Here is a 19,474-nt window from a genome sequence, read left to right on the forward strand (position 1 = left end):
TTTGGATATTATGCTTTTTAAAAAATTAATTACTCTTAATACGCACCGTAGATCATGCAAAGACAAATTTCCATGTCACTTCTTCACTTTTAGTGAAAATTTTACTATCTTTATCCATTTTTAACTGTTATATTATATTTTTATAAGTTAATTTAAAAATTTCAAAAGTTAAATTAAATCAATTTGATATTTTTTTTAATATAAAGTATTATAAATTTCAATCTTTAACATATTAATGATATAAAATAATATATCATAAAATGTTAATTAAAATTATTATCCTAAAATGTGGAAGGATGCATTAATAAATATGTACCATCTAACCTTTATAAAGCAATAATTCTATATTGTAAACGACAAAAATATAGTACTATATAGAGGTGCCTTTCATTATAAATTATTTTGGTCGTCCCTATGATAGTTCTCCTCATTATTATTACTTTCATTTTATATGTTCGTTTAAACTATTTTGCATTTTTTACGTGCACTTGTGATATTTGGTTCAGTTTACAACAAATGCTATTTTGAATATGTTTATTTAATATAAAAATTAGTAAGAAATAATATAAGAAGTCTGTAGAAATAACTTCAAAATTCTTTAATAATTAATTTAAATATTTGAATTCTAAGGAAGCAAATGGATCATTTTGCTTGGAATTCGAGACTAGTTATAATTTATCAACAATAACATATTGTTTTTAAAGATAAAGAGATTATTTTTTATATATATTAAATATCAAAATTATATAAAAGATATCGCAAGAGGTTAAGCAGAAATATTTGAAAATTTTTTAAATTAGAAGTGAGTTATTAATTTTATCTCGAACTATTGATGACCGTTAAAAATATCATTTTACTTGTCTATCTAAATTTTAATACATTAATTATGTTTTATAAAAATTTAAAATTACTTGCTATGTTACGTGAAAGTTGGAAAGAGTGATTAGGAGGAGATGGAGTAATTAGAGGGAGTGTAATTTAAAGAAACGCAATTAGGCGGAGTTCTCTAATTAATCAGTTTTGTTTAATTAAAGCTACTACAAACTACAGTGTAGTTTCTCTAATCTTTTTATTGATTTTTCGCCGACACCTATAGATACACACTGCCAGTGGAGTCTTGTATAAATTTCTCTCTCTTCATTAAAACGAAAGCTTGGAATCGGAGAGTTTCTAAACGATGGTGACACCTACCACTACTGACGATGTTACCTTCTTGTCATTTCCCTGTCTTTCTTTCGCCATGCTTCTTCTTCTTCCTCTTACCTCTGTTTCTGCACAACCCCTTTAATTCTTGACTAACAAGAACGAACAAAACAGAAAATGAATAGAAATAGCTGTAAGCAAGACACCCTTTTCCCCCTTTTGCCACTAGTGGTGATTGTGGCAGTGGGTTTTTACTCATCTTTTGTTGCGGAAGGAAACACTGATCCGAATGATTGTGAGTTTCTTCACTAGTTGAAAATCTTGGATCCGTTTTTAGACCTTCATTATCGATTTTGAGCTTAGTGGTTTGGGTGTTTTTCTGTTTTCTTGAATGTGTTGGAGGAAGAGGCTTTTTTTGTTATTTGGTTTTGCCACTCTGTGAATGTTGTGATATAAGAGCACATTTCTTGTGATTGTTTGAATGCCTGATTTGGTAATGTATTTGTTTGCCCTTCTTCTGGGGTTCATTTTATTCCCCTTTTTGTTGGGTTTCCGAGTCAATGCAAGTCAAGATTGATGAGTTGGTACCAAAAAATGGATTCTTGATCTTTGTCCTAAAAATTATATGGCTGGGATTTTTTGTGATTATAATGTGAGAACGCATGCAAATGAATTTAAACTGTTTGATTTGATAAGATAATATGATCTCTTGCCCTTTCTTGGCGTCTTGCTTGTATTTAATTAGTTTCAGAGCCAACACTAGCTTAACATTGAGGCTTTTCTTGTTGAATCTTGATAAGATAAATATTGAATCTTGGTTCTTGTTGGAGAGATGTTCTGGCTTTGTCGTTGCCTGACTCTTGTAATCTGCAGTGCAAGCTCTTCAGGTCTTGTATGCTTCACTGAATAATCCTTCACAGCTCTCTAATTGGAAGTCGAATGGTGGCGATCCCTGTGGTGAGTCTTGGAAAGGAATCACTTGTCAGGCCTCTTCTGTTGTTTCAATGTAAGTTTACATAGCATTAGCTTTGTGGGCGTCATCATACGTTTTAGTTATGATTTGATTGATACAATAGCTGGTTCTTGCTGAAACAGTCAAATTCCTGATTTGGGACTCAATGGAACGTTGGGATACATGCTAAATGGTCTTACCTCGTTAAAGAACTTGTAAGAGCTTGTCCTTTTAGCGGTAAAAGGATAATTTAGAGGACCTATTATCACAATAAAATTGAACTTCTGATATCTGTTGTCTTCAGGGATTTGAGCGGCAACAACATTCATGATTCTATTCCATATCAGCTTCCACCCAATCTCACTAGCCTGTAATGTTGACTCCTTGCTATGTGTTTGGTTTGTTTGAAAACGTCCTGGTTTATGATTGTCCCACTGGAACTATAATCATTGTCAATGCAGGAATCTTGCAAACAACAATATAAGTGGCAACATTCCGTATTCCTTTGCTGGCATGGTTACACTTAGCTATCTGTGAGTGACCAGTCTCACCAGGCACTTTCCAAAACAAAAATAACATTTGCTTGGTTTTCTCTTTATTCTATTGAATCATTTCAGGCAACTATTTAAAATAGCTTTTTTTCAGGAATCTTAGCCATAACTCACTCTCTCAAACAATTGGAGAATTGTTCAGCAACCACTCTGATCTGGGAACCTTGTAAGTGTTCTACTTAATTTTTACTTGATTGATCCTTTCTGGTAATTTTTTTTCCTTTTCTTCTTTTTCTCTAAAAGAGTTCAATACATTGCCACACTTGAAGGACTTCTTTTCTACACCAGTCCAATTCCAGTTACTAGCTTGAATTCTTAGCACCATGGTGTCTCCGACCCACAGTACACGGCCCTTCATTTGTTTTGAAGTGCCTGCAATGTACAGACACGACTGCTTCCAAATATGTTCTCAAAACAAATATAGGATCTAATCATATTCAAATGCCTCTTAGAATCATTATCTGCTTAATTTCAATGAACAATGAAGTCTGGAGGCTTGTAAAGTCCAACATTTTATTTCCCTTCGTAGCCTTTTTATGTGGGAATTCGTTTTGATTGTATTAGGATAGGTGCCCTGCTCCTCTTTGAAGCTTTCAGTTGCCTTTTGTTTTCATTTGTTGGTTCTTTCAGAATCCCATTTAAGTAAACCTACATTAGAGCTCAGTATCCCTGCTACAAAGAGCTTTCTGGCTATATTGATTCCTCATGTCCTTACAACATCTGTTTCACTATCTAATAGTTATAATTTTTCACTGATTTGCTGCTACTGCAGGGATCTGTCCTCAAATAATTTTTCTGGAGATCTCCCCTCTTCATTCAGTTCGTTGACAAATCTTTCCACACTGTAAGCATAATAATTTTCTACTAATAGGATTTGTTATTCCGTTACTTGACTTGCCCATGAAATTGGCATCTCTTGTAGTCATCTGGAAAACAATCAGCTAAGTGGCCCTCTCAATATCCTGATTGATCTACCTTTGACTAATTTGTAAGTTTCAATACCTCTTCTTGAATTGATGGGCTTAGCTAGTTTTATTCAATGCCAGTAGAGTGTTTTATGGGCAAAAAAAAACCTTTTTGCAGAAATGTTGCAAAGAATCATTTTAATGGATGGATCCCAAATGAGCTCCTATCTATCCCCAACTTCATGTAAGTGATTTCACATCCTATATATTCTTACATGGTTTAGAATGTTACGGTTTCAAAGGGTGTGACATAACATCTAACATGACAGATACGATGGGAATTCCTTTGCAAATGGTCCAGCTCCTCCCCCACCACCATACACTGCACCTCCTCCTGGAAGATCTCGCCACAACCGTAGCCATTCTCCTCCTAGTTCACGTACAAGACCAGGTTCTGATGGCCCCCCATCTCCAGAAAATGGTGATAAAAAGAAGGGATTGACAACTGGAGCTATCGTTGGCATAGCTCTTGGATCTTCTCTTGCAATTCTTTTTGCTCTGGTAGCACTTGTATTTTGCTTCCGGAGGGGCAAGGGCAAGGAAATTGCTACAAGACCCTCTACAGGAAGTCTTCCAGTTGGCACAGATAAAGGTGTGTTCCCTTAACTTGGTCCCTTCCTGACACAATATTGTCATTGGTGCTAATACCCTCAGATGACTAATAGTTGTGTTGTGATGTGCCATCTTAGTTTGGAAATTGGTACGAACTTCGCTGATTTCTCATGTATTTCTGCTTAATCTTAGTGAATATGGAGGTACAAGAGCAAAGGGCGAAGCCTGTGGTTGCTGTTGCTGACTTGAAGCCCCCACCTACCGAAAAGGTGACTGTTGAAATGATACAAGGAAAGAATGGATCTGTCAGGAGAGTGAAGTCTCCAATAACTGCATCTGCTTATACTGTTGCTGCATTGCAAACAGCAACAAACAGCTTCAGTCAAGAAAATCTCATTGGTGAAGGATCTCTTGGGCGTGTTTATAGGGCAGAGTTTCCTAATGGGAAGGTAATTTCAGACGTTTAATGTTGTCACTCTTACGTTTCCTACTCGTGATGTGCATTCAAAACTATTTGAAGCTGAACAATATTGAATAAATTCAATCGGTCTCTCATGGACGTCTTTCATTTTTGATGCTTTGGAGAAACACATACTTGTGAGTTATATAATGTTCATCAGATACATAAGGACATCAAAAGGGATATATAAAGATGTTGGCCACTCCACCTATCACCCTGTTGCTAAGATGCTTTAACATAGAATCAAGCCGTTACACGTGTGGGACAATGTTGCATTACCTAATGTCCAACCTCGGGCAAATGAGGCTGTAATGATATGGTACCCGACCATAACTCAACCCCAAAAGTTAACTCATGAGGGGAGGATTGCTCAAGTCCGTATAAGGAGACCCATCAGCCTATTCCCCAACCAATGTGGGACTTTACCCTCTACCGGGAGCCCAAATGGAGATGTGGTCCAATCAGAGATGGACCTGGCAAAGATATGGCACCAGGGTCTAACTCAATCCCAAAAGCTTAGCTCATGAGGGGATGATTGCCCAAGTCCATATATGGAGACCACTAGTCCATTCCTCAACCAATGTGAGACTTTTACCCACTCTAACAAAGGCATCCAAAGTAGAATATAAGGTTCTTGTCCTACTTTATCCATTGCCTTAACGTTATGGTTGAACCCTTAGATTCTTTCACAATATCTGTCAAACCGGGCAAACACTAAAAGGGTACATACTTGATCTATGTGTTACTAAACCTGAGTAGATGTTAGTAGACTTCTTGATACTCTGTTCGCATGGGAGTTTAAGGATTGGGTCCTCTTGCTAGTACATAATCTGGTTTTGAGGTGATTTTTTTAACTGAGATTAAGTCCTTTATACTCTTTGATTGAACTTGCTCTTTTAGGTCTTTCGCAAAGTTGATTGCCCACAGTAGGACATTCTGATGAACACATGTCAATTGTTCACTCCTCTGGGTGGCCTGGTCACATCTTTGCTTTTATATGGATAGGTGTAATGATATGGTCACTTTGATGGTCATCTCACTTGTCTTCTCAGCCTGATTTAACTATGATACTATAACCTTGTCCTTTGGTTACATCATGCAATCCTAAGCAAAAATATTCTTAGTAGTTTCAAAGTCTGACATTATATATCTTCTACTTTGTGGTTTATTATTGGATGTGCTGCTGGTTATTTCTTTTTGAATGAACCAATTGTGTTGACTGTTTTTCTGCTCCAAACTTGATGCCAACTGTGTCCCAATAAATGATTTAAGAATTTCATATGTCAACAACATTTTTGATGAGGAAACTTTTAGTTTATTATTCATGTAGTTTCTAAGGAAGGTGCCAACTGAAAATCTGAATTGATCTTTTGAACTGTCCTTGCCAGATAATGGTCATAAAAAAGATCGACAGTGCAGCACTGTCGCTGCAGGAGGAAGATAACTTTCTCGAAGCTGTCTCAAATATGTCAAGGCTGAGACACCCAAACATTGTTCAATTGATAGGATATTGTGCTGAGCATGGACAGCGTCTTCTGGTTTATGACCATGTTGCAAATGGTAGCTTGCATGATATGCTGCACTTTGCTGATGAGAGGAGCGAATTGCTTACTTGGAATGCCCGGGTTAGAGTAGCACTTGGCACTGCTCGAGCTTTAGAGTATGTTATAGCTGTATAGTATTTTACTTGTCTTGCCCTTCTCTTGTTGAGTTAGCTTAAAACTTGAATGTCTTCTTTTCAGGTACTTGCATGAAGTCTGTCTACCTTCTGTTGTACATAGAAACTTCAAATCCGCAAATATTTTACTAGATGAAGAGCTCAATCCCCATTTATCAGATTGTGGGTTAGCAGCTTTGACTCCCAACACAGAACGCCAGGTGAGTGAGTAAAGAAGATTTAATCGACGTCGTTGTTTTAACGGAGGGCGTTAATAATTTTGGGTGGTAGTGATGCATATCATGTTTATGAGATGATGTCAATCAACTTACCTAGTACTGTAGTAGGAGCAATATTTATAAGCAACTATTTCTAGGTAGATCTTGACAGACTTAGTCATGAGACTGGCAATTCTGATTGTGGCAGCTTAGCATTGTTTTCTTATTCTTCTGGAGCAATCTTGTTAGGTGCTTAAACACTTGGATTACCACAGTGCACAAACTTTCAGGTGAATTATTTTTGTGAAAAGAGAACCTCCTTGTACAGAAGCTCGGGTGAAGGAAGCTAATGCGGGAAGGCTAATTGATTCTGTTATGGGCATTGCCTAAAATTGTTCTGAATGTTGACAGGTGTCATCTACACAGATGATTGGTTCATTCGGCTATAGCGCTCCTGAATTTGCTTTATCTGGAATATACACTGTAAAAAGTGACGTATATAGTTTTGGTGTGGTAATGTTGGAGTTGTTAACAGGAAGGAAGCCACTTGATAGGTAAACTAGATCTTCAATACATTGCTAGTTAACTTACACTATTGAATTCTTTTAATGACTTGATTCTTGTTAAAAATCATATAGTTCAAGGGTGAGATCAGAGCAGTCCCTTGTGAGATGGGCTACGCCTCAACTCCATGATATAGATGCCTTGTCAAAAATGGTTGATCCTGCACTAAATGGCATGTATCCTGCAAAGTCTTTGTCCCGTTTCGCTGATATTATTGCACTCTGTGTTCAGGTGAGCTTTACTTGCATGTTCTTTCATTTGGAGCGTAACAGTTGTTAACATGTGAAGCTTAAAAGATGAAACCACTTCTAAAATATCTTTGATGGAAGCGAAAGTCGATGATCATAGAAGATTTACACACTAAGGACCAAACTTGATGCTCAAACCCGTCAAATAAATGACACTACCAGTTTTTGCATTCTATATAAGTCCAAATTTAGGGGCATGGATAAATTGGGACTGCCTGCACTCTGAGTTTGCTCATGTCTCAGTGCTGAAGTGAATCAATGCGCTTCAGCAAATAGATGACCTTTCTTACACATGCTCGGTGAGTCTTGGTATGGCGAGAGCACCGATCTTGATTAAGTTAGTTTGGGAACTTCCGGCGCAAGTCCTTGCACACTATGGTCCAGAATGGCTTTGGGTCTTGGTCTTTGAATGAGAGATTCTTAATCAAGCTATTCTTGATCTAAGACCCACGAAGAAAAATCTGATTGACTCAACAAAATTATAATGAATACTTGCTCATTGACGTATCTAAAGTAAATTACTTTACTTGCAATAATTTGAATGCGACTGTTTTCTCCTTGGTAACAACTTTTGACATCTATTTCCTGTACAGCCTGAACCAGAGTTTCGACCCCCAATGTCTGAAGTTGTGCAAGCACTGGTTCGGTTAATGCAAAGAGCAAGTGTGGTCAAAAGGCGATCCAGTGATGAATCAGCTTTCACATACAAGACTCCGGATCATGAGACGGTTGACATGCCATAGATAAAACATACACGACGAAGCAGCCTTTGCAATTTTGTAAGTAACTTCTGTGAAGGTCAAGAGTAACTGTGGCAGATGAAACTGGGAGGTGTCAATACCAGGGACATTAAATATGTAATTATTTTTCACATCTTCGTCGTTTAAAAAAAAAAAAGAAGCTTTTTTGCATCCCAATTTGAGGTACATAATTCACTGACAATGTCCTCCAGAGTATATTTACAAACCATCTTGGGATACTGGATACATTTTATTGTCAATAAGAACATTGCTACACATTATAATTCTGTGGTTTGTTTATATTACAATTTTTCCAATAACTTTTGTCTAGCCTTAATAGCTAAGTGGTTGATCTTTGTTTTCGTATGCAAGGGTATGGTTCTTCTGTTAATGAAGACGAAAAATCACATAACAAATCATATATATATATATATATATGGGGAAAATTGTATAAAATAGCAAACTAATAACCTAAATTAAATTGAATAGCTAGGGTTTGATTTAATTGTGCTCCATAGCAAACATTGACAAAAATTTGCCAGGCGTCTCTCTCCCAGAAGTCTCGCTCGCCACTCTCCCATTCTCGTCTCTCTCGCTTTATACACAGAAGTGTATAATTTCTGTTTCTGTTTTGTATAAAGCGAGAGAAAATTGTATATACACATGCAAAAATGTATATCTTCGTGTTATACACTTAATTATATAATTTACAAACATTTTACTTCAAATATTGCAGAGAAAAAGGCTAAAGAATTATACAATTGTGAATTATACAATTGCAGTGAAATACAATTTTTCTAGCTTTATACAACAGAAGTGTATATATTGTGTTTCTGTTTTTGTATAAAGCGAGAAAAAACATATATTTTCTTGCTATACACTTATAATTATGCAATATACATACATTTTAATTCGATTCAACTGTATGCAAAGCTAATTATACAATTGCAGCGAAATAGGCCAGCGAATTATACACTTTTATATGTATAGCGAATTATACAGTTTTTATGTTTGCTATGAAGCGCAATTATTCAAAGTTTGCTATATTATACAAATATGATTTTTTTGTTTGCTATATGTGAAAGTTGCCCTATCATATATTACTAAAAGCATGAACAAAAAAGTTGAAAGTTGAATTACGCTTTTACCCTTACTATAAATTAAATTGTTATAAATATTTAATATTTGATTGTATAAATTTAATTAAATGTTAATTATGTTTTAGATATTAGTTCATATGATAGATATTATTAAATAATTTGTCCTTCATTCATAATTGATTTCTAGATAAAATTTTACTAGATAAAAAAATATACATGCATTGGAATAAATAATTTCAAAAATATAGCAATAATGATTTAGCCTTTTAAGTTACCTACTTTTATTATGCTCTTTAAACCATTGCCATTTTTTTTTTTAAAAAAAAAACTCATATTAAGGTGTTAAGTTAAAGATATCAAAAGGTCACTTCTTGAATCACTTAATTTGTAACGTTTTTATCTTCTATTAGCAGATTCTCCATTTTCCTATATTATGTATTCTACTTTCTCATGCAATCATGTTATCTCTATTATTTTTTTATATGAGTTTTTTAATTTAGGGGTAAAATGGTAATTCCATTGACTTTTGTTTGATTTTTATACAAAAATCATTATATAGAAGTTGAGACGGAACACTTAATTGGATTCTCGAATAAAAAAAAAGTCTTTTACACAAGGACAAGAAGAAAGACTTCTAACTTACTCACTGCATTCATGAAAATCAATGGAATATCCTACAAGACAAAAAGTTGATGTGATTTCTGTCCAAGTGAATCCAACTCACTAACAAAAAAATTAAAGAAAGATTAAAAAAAAATTACCATGAAGAGAATAAAAATGAAGATGAAGAGATTCAATGGTGTCTTATACGTTGATATGAACCATTGTAACTTTATTCTTTAAATTTACGAGGAAATAAATTATTGACGAAATTTGTGAAATGTACATATATACCTTTGGGTCGGTAACAAATGTGATAATAGCTAATTCTTGATATATATATATATATATATATATATATATATATATAGTCTAAATTTATTTTTTGCAGTACAAACTTTATATGAAGGATTTTAGGATAAACGTGCAACGCACGTTCTCCGAAACTAATATTACTAAAAGCATGAACAAAAAAAGTTGAAAGTTGAATTACAGTTTTACCCCTTCTATAAATTAAATTGTTATAAAATATTTAAATATTTGATTGTAAAAATTTAATTAAAAGGTAAATGACTTTTAGACTTCTAAAGATTGATTTCTAATTAAATATCCAATTAATATTTATCATATATAATATATATGTATATAATAATTATAATTTTTTTTTTAAAAAAAAGTCTTTACTAAATTGCTATATTTTTCCTCTTTCTCATAACTTTTTCCTTAACCCCTCTCATGAATAATATAATTTATGTGGATAAAGTATTATCCTTTATGATAAATAACGAATTTAATAATATAAAGGATGCAAATATGCAAAATGGAGACACACGTTGATAATGTCCTCTCGATTATTATTAAAGAATGACTCTATCTTCACAAATTTAAATTCATTAACGCTTAATTACGTGATAAGACCTTTAGTTGTTCTTTCTACATGGTTTGCTAATTTTAACTTCTTTTTTCATATTCTTCATTTATTTATTATTATTTGTTAATTACTTATTCAACTTTATACTCTTAATATTCATAACTTTTATCTTTTCATATTCATAACCTCCAAATATTTAAACTAAAACTTTAATATATCTTTTGATATTCCTTCTATTCTATCTATATAAATTCAACTTTTTTAATCTCATGAAACCCCTACCAGGATTATTAGGCTATCATTTTCATTCTATAGTTAAAGTAGATTAAGAAACCTCTTGAATTTTGATAGGATATGAAAGGAGTCGATAAGAACTCAGAGAGTTATGTACTAATTTTGTACTTATTTTTTCATCTATAAATACATCAGTCTTATAAGAAAAATATTTACATTGGATCTTTCTTAAATCTGTTTCTTTTTGTCTTTTTTTTTTATCACCATCAGACTTCTTAATTTAGTTTTTTTATGAATGTTTTATTGCGTAAGTCTTTATTCTTATTTTGTAATTGTTACATTATATTATTCATTAATTTACATATATATTTCCATAAAATTTTTATCATTATAACATATCTATAAAAATTCACATAGAATACACGTGCGAAGCACGTCCTCGTAAACTAATATTAAAATAAGAGTAACGTATACAAACTATACCTAACCTATGTTGTTATAAAAAGAAAACAAATACAATGACCTTGTGAGACTAAGCCACTAGCTAATATCTTAAAGACAAGCTTCATGAATCACGCCTCATTAGGTGAAAAAATGAAAGAAAAATATAAGGCCAGGTTGTGCCATGTGCACTTCATACTTTTTCTCATATGGGGATGAAATAGCTGTGGTGCCTGTCTACGACAAGTTTCCTCTCCTGGTTTTTTATTTTATAATTCATTTTTAATAACATTAGAAAATAAAAAATGACATAGTTATCGTTTTGCAATTGTGACTGAGGTCATCCCTAATCGACTCCAACTATTGTTCCTTTCCTCATACAAACACACTATAATAGATATGGCTATCACACTACATGTTATTTTTAATCAAATCAAACAAGGTATGAGAAATATTTTATTTAACATTATTCTTATACACTCTATCAATACAAGTGTTACTAATACGCTCTATTTAATATTATTCTTATACGCTCTACCAATACAAGCATTACTCAAACTACAAAAGGAGACAAAAAAATGAAAGAGCATTTGTGTCTTTAGGTTTACTCTCTAATAGGAAATGATATAGAGTACGATTTTAAGAATTTCGAATTTAAAATTTTCAAAATAAATATTAATTTAAAGAAACTAAAATACTTTCCTTCCATAATTTTTAAGTATAAATTTAAGGAATCCCATAGTGTAATTCAATAATTACACTCTGTCCCGACAAATTTAGTATTTACTAAAAATCCCTTAAAATTATTGTCTCGTGATACTTTAGAATCTAGTGATACATGGTAAATGATACATGGTAACTTAAAAACTGTTAAGAATAAAATGGGGAAAAAATGGAACAATTAAACTTGTTAACTAAATCAGCTTAATTTACGGTAACAGATCATTAATCAGCATTAATTCAACACGTAATTGGATAATAATTTCAAATTTTGAAAATCAAAGAGTATATTATCTATTTTGAATACATTTTTTATGAGCATCCTGTTAAATTTCGAATTGCAGTAATTTTATTGATGTTATATGTATCATATGTATCATCTATATGTATCATCAAGCAAAGTTGATGACGCAGTTATTAAACTTATTGAATAATACATTATAACAATTTTCAAAACCTCATGATACACAGAAAATATTATGATAAACAACAAATTCATGTATCAATGTATCGTCTAAAACACTATACACACTGATTCAAAATGTATTAGCAAGCACACTTGATGGCGCAGTTATTGAAATTAATCACTGATACATGATAAAAAAATTCAAAAACCCTCGATACATAGGAGATCATTATAATCCACTTAGTACTTATGTATTAAACCTATTGTCTGATACATGATTATAACTTTCATAATTTTTTGATACATATTGGATTCCTTAAAATTTTTACTAATTTCAACAACAATTTTAAAATAAGTATAAAAAATACAAACCCGAAACAATGTAGGCCTGACAACAATGTTTGCTGCTTCTGACAATCTTTGATTTTGATGTTTTGCCAGAATCTTTGTTTGAATCCTTCTGAAGATTCATAGGATCATGCAAAGACTTTTTTCTATCTTCTTTCCAATTTTTATCGTCGGAATCATATATCCTTCTATTAATTAATGAATCCATTACTATGATGCAATAGAACAATTAACCAAAACAAAAAAAAGGAAGAAAAGAAGAACTGATGATGGAGTAATAAGAAAAAGAAGAAACCAATAACAGATGTTGAAGTAGGGCGAGAGAAAGTCAATATGATATTTGCGTTGGTTTTTCCAACGAAACTAAGCACTTTTCTTCTTTCTCATTCGGAAGGCTCAGTCCCACACCCTGACTTCAATGATGGGAACAACCTCCGCACTCCGGCGGGTTAAGAAGAAGAAAGACGATGATGGAGTAATAAGAAAAAGAAGAAACCAATAACAGATGCTGGGTTAAGAAGAAGAAAGACGATGATGGAGTAAGAAGAACTGAAGACGTGATGGAACCAATACCCATTTAAGGATTTAGTAAAAAATCGAATCTTGAGGTAGCTTATTGGTTGAGTTTTCCTTTTTAGCTGATAAAGATTTATGATTTAAGTGTTACTGGAAGTTGTTAACATACACTTAAATTTGAGATCTGCTCAACCAATAAGCAATTGTCCAGTTTCTTGAAATTTTAAAATTTTTGAATTTTGAAATTTAAAATTTCAAAATTGGGTGTTTTAATTAAAATCAATTAAAATTAATAATTAAAAATTCAAAAACTGATTTAGAAGATTGAGTGTTTTAGTGGAGAAAAAATAGGCATTATATTGGGGAATTGTGTATTATAGGAGCGAGAATGTTATGTATCTATACACTTCTACTAAAATTAAAAAAAAAGGAAATTATGTAATATTTAAAAAAAGAAGGGAAAATTAGAGAATACAAAACTTATAGTTGTGTATTTAAGTTATTTTTTCAATTTTTAAATACTTGTGTCATCTAATGTAAACATTTGATAAAGTTCAAAAATAATTTTATTTGATATGTATAGTAAAGTTACTATCAAATTTTTTTGAAAGAAGAAAAATCACACTTGATTTCTTTTTGCCTAAAAAAGAAAAATGACCAAATGCTATTTTTGCTCACCTCGTTTTAAAACCGTTCCTGTGCAGAAACGGAACCTTCAAACAAAAAAGAACCAAAAAAGAGAAGCAAACCTTTAAAAGATAAAAAAATTCTATGACTTCTCGGAGCAATTCTTTTTCTAATTTCTCAGAATCATCGTACGAATACGATGATAAGGATTGTTCCACCGTCACGACTTCGGATCGGGATGAGCCCCTGAATCCGGGTCATAGGAACAACTCGTTTAACGGGTTATTGGGTTTCACGTTCGGGTCCAAGAAGATGAGGAAGAAGAAACCCTTTTGTCAGGAAAAAGCAATTGTCGGGTTGGCTCTATTGGTGATCGGTTTTGTCGGGATGAATTGGTGGATGCTTTCCCGGATCCAGAACTCGGGTCGGGCTTCTCAGGTTGAGTTCAGGTTCTTGGAAGATAATTCCTCCACTCTATCAATTCGGGTATGTTTGAATCACTCTTTTATGTTAATTCTTGAATACTTCCGCAAAAAAGTACAACTAATGTTGAAACTTAGTCGAAAGCTGGGTTATGGATATGAATTTTGTTAAAGATGGTACTTCAGATATTGTCAATCATCTCAATATTTAGCTGTGAAGTTGAAAAAATGAATCTTGAATGTTAAGCAACTAGATATATGTTACTTATTCGACAAACTGTAAACTTAACTTCTCTTTCTCTAAATTGTTTAGTATTGGAGTGAAATAGGGGCAACTATATGGATATAGAGGATTCATATGGCTGACCCGACTAATTTAGGAATGAGGCTTAGTTGATAGTTGAAGTATGAATTGATTCACTGAGTTGGAGGTCTTTTGATACATATGGAGTAAATGTTATTTTTGATATGGTAGGAAGAACTGCTAAGGCTTGGGCTTGGCGAAGAGAGAAAGCCTCAGAAAACAATCTACGCACGATTGCTGGCTAAAGCTGCTCATTCCTTAGCTGAGGTACTTTTTGTTTCTACAAGGAAGTGAGTAGATCTATTTAGTTGGTTTTACTTTGATAATGTGAGGTCGACACATTGCAGGGACAGAAAAAATCCGAGCCAAAAGATTTGTGGGCTGAACCGTATTTTGTTGCTTCCTCTTGGAAACCTTGTGCTGAGCAGCGTCAATGGCTACCTAGTGGTCTCTCTCTCTCTCCCTCTTCCTCTCTTCATGCATGTTACGTTTCAGGTAGTTAACCTGCTTCTTATGTGGCTAAAATTTTCAGAGGGAAAAAATGGTTACATTATTGTCACTGCAAATGGTGGGATAAATCAGCAGCGAGTAGCTGTAAGTTATGTCTTCTGCTGTGACATTATTTGTTCCATATTTCTTTAGTTTAGCTTGCCAAGCTAAGGACAAAGGTTCCGTGCTACTATTATATGAAAGCTATGGTCTTTTTTCTTAACTAACACATTTTTTCCTTGCACAACAGGTCTGCAATATTGTTGCTATTGCAAGATTACTCGATGCAACCTTGGTTCTTCCGAAATTTCTGTACAGTAGTGTTTGGAAAGATGTGAGGTAAAAACTTACTACTTACTGTCAATTTCACTTCTTTCTTTCCTTTTTCCTGTTGTACAATAGGGATTGCAAAATAATATAGCAAAACTGTCATAATAGTGGGATCTTTGATTACAGATTCACAACATCTTTGATATACTATTTTGTAACTTCACTTGCGAATTCTTGTTGTTGACTGGAAACACGTACTAGTTGAATAGTATTTCATTTAATTCTTTTCCATGTTCTTTCCATAACTAATTAAACAACTAAACTGTCTTAGTCTTGAAATTCTTTAACTCAATAATTGGGAATTTGTGATGTAACACTGATTTCTCTTTGGTCGCTTGTCTACACAACATTAGCTCTCCAATACTTTGTGATTAAACCAAAGGTTCGCCTGGCTTTTCTTTGTTGAATCTACTTTAGAGATGCAAGTATGTGATAGTTCTTTTCCTGAACTCTTCCCCAATGTGCTTTGAGCTATATAAGTATCTCCATATGCGTTTTTAACTGCTGTTGAACCTCCCTTGCATTTGCAACTAGCTATGCCCCGTCCAAAAAAAATTATATGTTATCTTGGAAGTGTTTGCATCAGTAACTTTTAGTATGATCTTCATCAAATAGAAATTAGAACTTTAAATAAGATATTTATGTGCCTTCCCGATTTTGCTTCCTTCGAACTTGTTTCCTTTTCTTGCTAATCTAAAACATTTGATACCTTATGAGTTCCTTATATTGAAGATTGATAGATGTAACTTATAATTTCTTAGCCAGTTTGGCGAGATCTACCAGGAGGAGCATTTCATTGACTACCTGAAACCTGATATTCGTATAGTTAGAGAACTTCCTCAGGAGTTGCAGTCATTAGATCTAGAGGCCATTGGCAGTTTGGTAAGACTCTCATCTAGATAAATCATTTTGAATATGATCATGTGAAGAAACTAGTTTCTGACAATCTTGAAATAAATCCAGGTGACAGATGCAGATGTTGTAAAAGAAGCAAAGCCAGGTTTCTACAAGAAATATATTCTTCCTATTTTACATAAAAACGGAGTTGTTCATTTTCTTGGATTTGGGAATCGATTGGCATCTGACCCGTTACCACCTCAGGTGCAGGTAAACCCATCGAACTTGATATTAGGCTTCCTTGTTGATTTCTCAATTTTTCATATTATCTTCTCATTTAGTCTGATTCCATAATTTCTACCTTGGTTCCTGATTTGGGGACTTCATCTAGAGACTTCGATGCAGATGTAATTTTCATGCTCTGAAATTTGTTCCAAAGATAGAAGAAACTGGAGCTTTACTTATACGGAGAATGCGTCAGAATGTTACACGCTTGGGACCCTTGGATCGTCACCTAGTGGGTCCCTTCTCAAAGTCTATGCTGAAGGGTGAACATAATCGTGGAGAAAAAGTAGCTAGATATTTAGCTTTGCATCTGAGGTTTGAAATTGATATGGTGGCTCATTCCCTCTGTGAATATGGTGGGGGTGAAGAAGAAAGAAATGAACTGGAATTATATCGTGAAATCCACTTCCCTGCATTAGTGGAACTCAAGAAGACCACAAAGTATGTTATATGTAATCATTGCTCAATTCCTTTACTTGATGCACAACTCATAAGAAAAAGCTAGGCTGACTTGTTTGATTTTCCTAGACTGGTGCTTGCATCTTTGATTATCCAGAGAGTGCACCAGACACACACACACAAACATATTGAACTAAGGGCCTGTTTGATTTGAAGAAAAATGTTTCCATGGAAATAAGTGGTTTTCTTACATATTTTCTGCTGTTTAATAAGTAAACAAAAAAAATTGTTCCAAAAGCATTTGTATATATCTAGGAAAACACTATGGAGGTGGGGTGGGTTGTAGGATGGGGAGGAGGAGATGATCATCGGTGAATGTCACTTATGGAGCTTTATTTTGCCTACTTTTACAAGGGAAGCTCTTCATTTTAAAGGAACTTGATTTCCTTGAGATAATGTTTTTCAAAATTTTGTCCAAATATGAGAAAATTGGAAAATAGTAGCTTCTTATCTCTCTAGCATCTGGAGGTGTTCACGTCTTCTTGTTGCGGAAGTGGGTGGGGTCTCTGGATTACCTCTTATCGGACAATTTTAATTAAGCATGTCAAAGTGATGAGTAGTATTTTCTTCATAGATGCCAAATGACCTTAACCTATTTCTAGAGACATGTCATTGAGGTTATAACATTCAAATTTATTTAAAACTAGTCTCAGCTCAATTATTGATTCTGAAAAAAGTGTTTGTTCAGGTTGCCTTCCCCAGCAACTCTAAAGGCTGAAGGATTGTGTCCTTTAATGCCTGAAGAGACAGTGCTAATGCTTGCTGCCCTTGGTTTTAATCGGCAGACACGCATATACTTGGCAGGTGCACATATCTATGGAGGCAAATCAAGATTGGCCTCCTTGACCACCTTGTATCCTAATCTGGTCACAAAGGAAAGCTTACTTTCCTCTTCTGAGATTGAACCATTCATGAATTTCTCTTCTCAGGTAAACTCTGCGTTAGTTTTTTCAACATGGTTTTGCTTTATTATCCCCAGCACCAAATTGTACAAAGAATATCAATAATAAACATAACTTTCATATGCTTGATATTGACTGATTGTATAAGTTGTTTCTCAAATGAGCTGTTCGTCTCATGGGAATTTATGGCGAACAGAATCCAACAGAATGCTAAATGCACTAGGTGGGTCTAAATTTAACCTGGAGCAAACTGCTATACTTCAATTTGAATGTATAAATTAATACTCACACTAATGGGGAGGTTGTTCTTTGAATTCTTGCAATAAAAAGATAATGAGCTTAAAGCTCTTAGAAATCATTTGACTTAAGGTGTAGAAAGGAAGCAATATATTTGCATGTGCTTGTATCGTTGTATAAAACCTTTGTTTGCCGTATCAAGTAGATGCATTTGTGTAGGGCTTCTCTGTTTTCTGAACATAACAGACATTTGAATGCCTATCATTAGTATGCAGCTGTTTGTTGCTAACATGTAGTTGGATATTCCAGCTTCTGCAGAGGAAAGCTATAGCAGACCCTATGAACATAACCATCATATATACTAATTTAAGAACTCGACTCATGCAACTAACTCTTTTCTGCAGCTAGCAGCACTGGACTTCATAGTTTGCACTGCTGCAGATGTGTTTGCCATGACAGACTCGGGCAGCCAATTTTCATCGTTAGTCTCTGGCTTCCGAGTATACTTTGGTGGAGGCAAAATGGCTACTATACGGCCAAACAAACGTAGACTGGCTGATATCTTTGTCAAGAACAATACAATAGACTGGAGGACATTTGAGCAAAGAGTGAGGAAAGCAGTTAGACAAACCAAACGGGTATTTTCTCGACCTGTTGGGAGGAGCGTATACAGATATCCACGGTGTAAAGAATGTATGTGCAACACATAGGCCCCTTAAGTTAACTAGGTCCATTCTCAACTCAGTTTACGGGGGAAAAAAGCCTCACACGCAAATGTAAATGTAATATGTCTCCGTTTAAAACTTGAATTAATCAAGCTCCTTTTTTATTTTGTAATATTATATGATACATTTGTTATTCTTCTTATTTCTAATACCGTCACTTTTTTTTCAAAATGAGTTTGTTGAGTATCCAAAAGTATGTAATTCTAGTAAGTGTGAAATTACAGAAAAGGAAGTGAGAAAGATGGTAATTAACCTAAAGAGTAGACATTTTGCATAATTTTTCCTAAATAAGACTCGAGATTTTTATAAGATGTTTCTTTGGAGAAGTAACACATTTGATCGTTCGATCAAAAAATTTTAGGACATCAATGGGTTGGGCCAACGTTGATAGGATGGACTTAAGTGGACGGAGCCTCACAAATCTAAACCTGTCTATGGGCTGACATGAAAGGAAAGCCCACAGCCCTATGGAACCAATCCGTATGTATATATTGTGTACTATCCATGTATATTTTATGTATATCGGTTAAAAAGTAAGCACCGAATTAACATAGAAAAATAACTTGTTACT

General features: G+C 33.9%; 2 protein-coding genes across 3 annotated transcripts; both read left to right on the forward strand.

Moving 5' to 3' along the window:
• The first annotated feature begins 932 nt into the window (after positions 1-932).
• On the forward strand, positions 933-8,334 carry LOC101245221 (protein STRUBBELIG-RECEPTOR FAMILY 8). 2 transcript variants are annotated; one of them, XM_004232636.5, is made up of 16 exons: positions 933-1,438; positions 2,017-2,149; positions 2,239-2,310; positions 2,400-2,465; positions 2,557-2,628; positions 2,741-2,812; positions 3,419-3,490; positions 3,569-3,634; positions 3,730-3,795; positions 3,881-4,203; positions 4,356-4,612; positions 6,012-6,283; positions 6,366-6,501; positions 6,910-7,052; positions 7,137-7,293; positions 7,904-8,334. In XM_004232636.5, exons 1-16 carry the CDS (start codon positions 1,321-1,323, stop codon positions 8,051-8,053), a joined length of 2,175 nt encoding a protein of 724 aa, XP_004232684.1. In that variant the 5' UTR covers positions 933-1,320; the 3' UTR covers positions 8,054-8,334. The 2 variants fall into 2 exon arrangements, 1 of the variants encoding a protein (XP_004232684.1); XR_011214764.1 differs by having other exon boundaries at positions 946-1,438; positions 7,137-7,823.
• Positions 8,335-14,003: 5,669 nt separating this feature from the next.
• Positions 14,004-19,045, forward strand: LOC101244733 (O-fucosyltransferase family protein). The gene is made up of 10 exons (NM_001346438.1): positions 14,004-14,399; positions 14,811-14,906; positions 14,987-15,086; positions 15,172-15,233; positions 15,379-15,467; positions 16,220-16,340; positions 16,422-16,565; positions 16,687-17,021; positions 17,728-17,968; positions 18,583-19,045. The coding sequence occupies exons 1-10, from the start codon at positions 14,058-14,060 to the stop codon at positions 18,886-18,888; spliced, it is 1,836 nt and encodes a 611-aa protein (NP_001333367.1). The 5' UTR covers positions 14,004-14,057; the 3' UTR covers positions 18,889-19,045.
• Positions 19,046-19,474: the final 429 nt, after the last annotated feature.

This window comes from Solanum lycopersicum, chromosome 2 (assembly GCF_036512215.1).
Source record: "Solanum lycopersicum chromosome 2, SLM_r2.1".
NCBI classification, from domain to species: domain Eukaryota; kingdom Viridiplantae; phylum Streptophyta; class Magnoliopsida; order Solanales; family Solanaceae; genus Solanum; species Solanum lycopersicum.

Bases quoted from the DNA above. Each gene is read 5' to 3' on its own strand.
- LOC101244733 (NM_001346438.1), top strand. From the start codon at position 14,058: ATGACTTCTCGGAGCAATTCTTTTTCTAATTTCTCAGAATCATCGTAC. The intron at 16,566-16,686 runs GTAAACCCATCG...GACTTCATCTAG, and splicing joins CGTTACCACCTCAGGTGCAG to AGACTTCGATGCAGATGTAA. The intron at 17,022-17,727 runs GTATGTTATATG...GTGTTTGTTCAG, and splicing joins GAACTCAAGAAGACCACAAA to GTTGCCTTCCCCAGCAACTC.
- LOC101245221 (XM_004232636.5), top strand. From the start codon at position 1,321: ATGAATAGAAATAGCTGTAAGCAAGACACCCTTTTCCCCCTTTTGCCA. The intron at 2,150-2,238 runs GTAAGTTTACAT...TTGCTGAAACAG, and splicing joins GCCTCTTCTGTTGTTTCAAT to TCAAATTCCTGATTTGGGAC. The intron at 2,813-3,418 runs GTAAGTGTTCTA...CTGCTACTGCAG, and splicing joins CACTCTGATCTGGGAACCTT to GGATCTGTCCTCAAATAATT.